This window comes from Oncorhynchus nerka, linkage group LG13 (assembly GCF_034236695.1).
Source record: "Oncorhynchus nerka isolate Pitt River linkage group LG13, Oner_Uvic_2.0, whole genome shotgun sequence".
Taxonomy (NCBI): Eukaryota; Metazoa; Chordata; class Actinopteri; order Salmoniformes; family Salmonidae; genus Oncorhynchus; species Oncorhynchus nerka.
Window position 1 is genome coordinate 3,436,216 of NC_088408.1, and position 5,000 is coordinate 3,441,215.

Here is a 5,000-nt window from a genome sequence, read left to right on the forward strand (position 1 = left end):
AGAGAGAGAGAGACAGAGAGAAGACAGAGAGAGAGAGAGAGAGAGAGACAGAGAGACAGATAGAGAGAGAGAGAGACAGAGAGAGGCAGCAACAAAAGAGAGAGAGACAGAGACAGAGACAGAGACACAGAGACAGAGACAGATTAGAGAGAGAGAGGCAATGAGAGAGAGAGAGAGAGACAGAGGAGAGAGACAGAGAGGCAGAGAGAGAGAGAGACATGACAGAGAGATGGAGACTGACAGAGAGAGAGAGACAGAGAGAGAGACAGAGAGACAGATTAACAGAGACAGAGAGACAGAGAGACAGACCTGACTTGAGGACAAGGCAGAGGCAGACAGACAGACAGAGACAGGCACACAGAGAGAGAGAGACAGGCACACAGAGAGAGAGAGACAGGCAGACAGACAGAGAGAGAGAGAGAGACAGGCAGACAGACAGACAGACAGAGACAGACAGAGAGAGACAGGCAGACAGAGAGAGACAGAGACAGGCAGACTCAGACTCTTCAGGAGACAGGCAGACAGAGACAGACAGACAGGCAGACATGCAGTGAGACAGGCAGACAGAGAGAGACAGAGCAGACAGGCAGACAGAGAGAGACAGAGACTTTGAGACAGAGACAATTTAGACAGAGACAGAGAGAGACAAAACAGGCAGACAGAGAGAGACAGAGAGACAGAGCAGGCAGACAGAGAGAGACAGAGACAGGCAACATGAGATCAGACAGGCAGACAGAGAGATTCAAACAGAGAGAGACAGAGACAGAGAGAGACAGAGACAGAGAGAGACAGAGACAGAGACAGGCAGACAGAGAGAGACAGAGACAGGCAGACAGAGAGAGACAGAGACAGGCAGACAGAGAGAGACAGAGACAGGCAGACAGAGAGAGACAGAGACAGAGAGAGACAGAGACAGAGAGAGACAGAGACAGAGAGAGACAGAGACAGAGACAGGCAGACAGAGAGAGACAGAGACAGGCAGACAGAGAGAGACAGAGACAGGCAGACAGACAGAGACAGAGACAGGCAGACAGAGAGAGACAGAGACAGGCAGACAGAGAGAGACAGAGACAGGCAGACAGAGCTGACAGGCAGACGGTAGACAGAGACAGGCAGACGGTGACAGAGACAGGGAGACAGAGACAGAGAGACAGAGAGAGACAGGCAGACAGAGAGAGACAGAGACAGAGAGAGACACAGACAGAGAGAGACAGATAGAGAGACAGAGAGAGAGACAGAGAGAGAGACAGAGAGAGAGACAGAGAGAGACAGACAGACAGACAGGCAGAGCATTTGTTCTAAAATGTACACAATAGAAATACTATCATAACTATTGACACACATGAGTGAGAGAGAGAGAGTGTGCGTGTGTGAGTGAGAGAGAGAGTGTGTGTGTGTGTGTGTGTGTGTGTGTGTGTGTGTGTGTGGTGTGTGTGTGTGTGTGTGTGTGTGTGTGTGTGTGAGTGAGAGTGTGTTTGAGTGAGTGAGAGAGAGTGAGAGTGTGTGTTTGAGTGAGTGAGTGAGTGAGTGAGTGAGTGAGTGAGTGAGTGAGTGAGTGAGTGAGTGAGTGAGTGAGTGTGTGAGTGAGTGGGTGAGTGAGTGAGTGAGAGTGTGTGTGAGTGAGTGAGAGTGTGTGTGAGTGAGTGAGAGTGTGTGTGAGTGAGTGAGAGAGAGTGTGAGTGAGAGAGAGTGAGAGTGTGAGTGAGAGAGAGAGTGTGAGTGAGAGAAAGTGAGAGTGTGAGTGAGAGAGAGAGTGTGAGTGAGTGAGTGAGAGAGAGTGTGAGTGAGTGAGAGAGAGTGTGAGTGAGTGAGAGAGAGTGTGAGTGAGTGAGTGAGTGAGTGAGAGAGAGAGTGAGTGAGAGAGAGTGTGAGTGAGTGAGTGAGTGAGTGTGAGTGAGTGAGTGAGAGTGTGTGTGTGTGTGTGAGTGAGAGAGTGTGTGTGTGTGAGTGAGAGTGTGTTTGAGTGAGAGAGAGAGTGTGTGTGTGAGTGTACCAGGTAGTCCTGTATGGAGGCGATGCTGACAGTGCTCTTCCTCCACTGTCTCTGGTAGACCAGGTCTGAGTCTAGGCCGTATGCCTGGGCCAGGGAAAGGGCCTCCCCATACTCCTCATTATCTATCTGGAGAGACACACACACCACCATCATCACCATCAGCATCATCACCACCACCATCGTCTTCATCACCACCACCATCATCACCACCACCACCATCATCACCATCACCATCATCACCATCAGCATCATCACCATCTTCACCACCCCCACCACCACCATCATCACCACCACCATCATCACCACCACCATCATCACCACCACCATCACCACCCCCATCATCATCACCACCATCATCACCACCATCACCACCCCCACCACCACCACCACCCCCACCCCCATCATCACCACCACCATCATCACCACCCCCACCCCCATCACCTCCACCACCACCATCTAAAACTCTACTGGCCACTCAGAAGTGTTTTCCAGCCAAAAGTCATTTCCTGCTAAAGTTACAGCAACAAAACAGATGAACAGGCTTTGTAATGTTTCTAAAACAAAACTTATTACTGAGAGAAATGTTCCCTTTTAAGGGCTGGAGGTTACCGTGGTAACACGATTGGAGTCATGTCTGTGAGATGGAGTCTGACTAGTAAACGCGTTCTCTTCTCTAGCAGGTGAAATTAAAACGTAGAAAAACGACCTGACTTGAGGAACAAAACAATGAGAACGGAAACACAAGGACAAAGTCTCACCAAAGTAGACTTTCGTTTTCAAGTAAATTACACCATCTTTTATTACTGTGCACAGCACTTATTAAAACAAATCTTTCTCTCAGCTCTTCAGGTGCACACAGCCCCCAGCCATGCAGTGTTGAGGTGGGAAAGGCTAGATAGGATTCCTAGTTCTTTGACTTTGTTCGATTTAATTTATCAACTATGAAACAAAACAGGCAGAAATACTTTGAAGACAGCTGCTACGGCATTTATTTTACTATAAATGTGATCATACTTTATGTTTTATTCACAAATACGAATATGTGCCTTTGGTTACTTTGACTACTTGGGAATGTCAGTCGGCCATTTTGTATTTTGGGAATGTCTGTCGGCCATTTTGTATTTTGGGAATGTCAGTCGGCCATTTTGTATTTTGGGAATGTCAGTCAGCCATTTTGTATTTTGGGAATGGTGGTCGAGTGTGCGTGAGCTTGGTGTGTGTGTGTGTGGTCATCGTCATGGTGACTTAGGTAGAGCTCTTCAGAAGCGTGGTGGAGCGTAGGCTGACCAGACGGTAACTCTTGACGAAGGGGGGACGTTCCGTGAAGGGCGTTCCATCTCGGTGACGTAGTACAGCCCCTGCTTCACGTAACCGGAGTAACGGGCCTTGGCTGACGACTCTTCATCAGAGTCAGGAGCCACACCCCATGTTATTGTCCAGACGACCTCTCTTCTGTGCCAGACGCACTTCACACTGGGTGTGGGGGAGCAGGAGAGCGAGAGAAGGAGAGGAAGGGAAGGAGCGAGAGAAGAGAGAGAGAGAGGAGAGGAGGAGGAGAGAAGGGGGGAGAGAGAGGAGAGAAGGAGGGGAGAGAGAGAGGGAGAGAGAGAGGAGAGAGAAGAGAGGAGAGAAGGAGAGAGAGAGGAGGAGAAGGAGAGAGAGAGAGAGGAGGAGGGAGAGGAGAGAAGGAGAGAGGATAAGGAGGGGAGAGAGAGAGGGAGAACGAGAGAGAGAAGGAGGGAGAGAGGAGGGGAGAGAGAGAAGGAGAGAGAGAGAGGAGAGAGAGGAGGAGAGAGAGAGAGGAGAGAAGGAGGGGAGAGAGAGAGGAGAGAAGGAGGGGGAGAGAGAGAGGAGAAGAGAGAAGGGAGGGGGAGAGAGAGGAGGAGAGAGGAGAGGAGAGAGAGAGGAGAGAAGAGGGGGAGAGAGAGAAGGAGGGAGAGGGGGGAGAGAGAGAGGAGAAGGAAGAGGAGGAGAGAGAGGAGAAGGGGGGAGAGAGAGAGGAGAAGGGGGGAGAGAGGAGAGAAGGGAGGCGAGAGAGGGAGAGAAGGGGGGAGGAGAGAGGGGAGAAGGGGGGAGAGAGAGGAGAGAGAGGGAGAGGAGGGGGAGAGAAGGGGGAGAGAGAGGAGAGAAGGGGGAGAGAGGAGAGAAGGGGGCGAGAGGAGAGAAGAGAGCGAAGCGAGAGGAGAGACGAGAGGATAGAAGGGGGCGAGAGAGAAATAGTTGGCCATATTTAATGTGTGGTAGGCTGAGCTCTCCCCTCTCCGTGAGGGTCAGTGCTCAACAGCCAGTAAGAGACATTTTCAGACGGCTACTTCTTTATTTAATGTTTAAATGATCAGATGGTAGCAGTCAAACAGAGGACAAAAAGCACGATGCTCCTTCATCGAGTGGATTTGAACGTGACCTGTAAGTGTGTTATATTATTGGGGCGTGTCTCACATAGTCCTCAGAGTGGTGGCACGTCGACCACTTACTGTGCTCTGACCGACAACTGAAAAGCAAGCAGTCGACTCGTTCATAAAAGATGTCGAAACTGACTGAATAAAGTCCATCTATACCCATCCTTTGCCGTTCATAAATCCATGTCCTCGGTTTCCTTTCCTAAGAGATGAAGGCCATATTGTGACAGACAGACAGCCCTCCAGCCAGCCAACCCATCTTCAGCCAGCCCTCACAACCTCCCACAAGCCCGCACTCCCTCCCTCCTGTCAGCCAGCCCTCCAACCCCACTTCAGCCAGCCCTCCAACCCCTCTTCAGCCAGCCCTCCAACCCCTCTTCAGCCAGCCCTCCAACCCCTCTTCAGCCAGCCCTCCAACCCCTCTTCAGCCAGCCCTCCAGCCCTCCAACCCCTCCAACCCCTTCAGCCAGCCCTCCAACCCCTCTTCAGCCAGCCCTCCAACCCCTCTTCAGCCAGCTCCAACCCCCTTCCAACCCCACTTCAGCCAGCCCTCCAACCCCACTTCAGCCCCTCCAACCCCACTTCAGCCAGCCCTCCAACCCTCAGCG

At 51.4% G+C, this 5,000-nt stretch overlaps 1 protein-coding gene across 1 annotated transcript in view; it reads right to left on the reverse strand.

Annotated features, from left to right (window-relative positions):
• Nucleotides 1–5,000, reverse strand: part of nbas (NBAS subunit of NRZ tethering complex) — a 337,178-nt gene that overhangs the window by 300,986 nt on the left and 31,192 nt on the right. Inside the window, 5 exon segments of the mRNA XM_065026122.1 lie at nt 1,994–2,119; nt 2,820–2,845; nt 3,262–3,303; nt 3,306–3,418; nt 3,420–3,466. Of these exon segments, the coding sequence (XP_064882194.1) occupies nt 1,994–2,119; nt 2,820–2,845; nt 3,262–3,303; nt 3,306–3,418; nt 3,420–3,466 (354 nt within the window).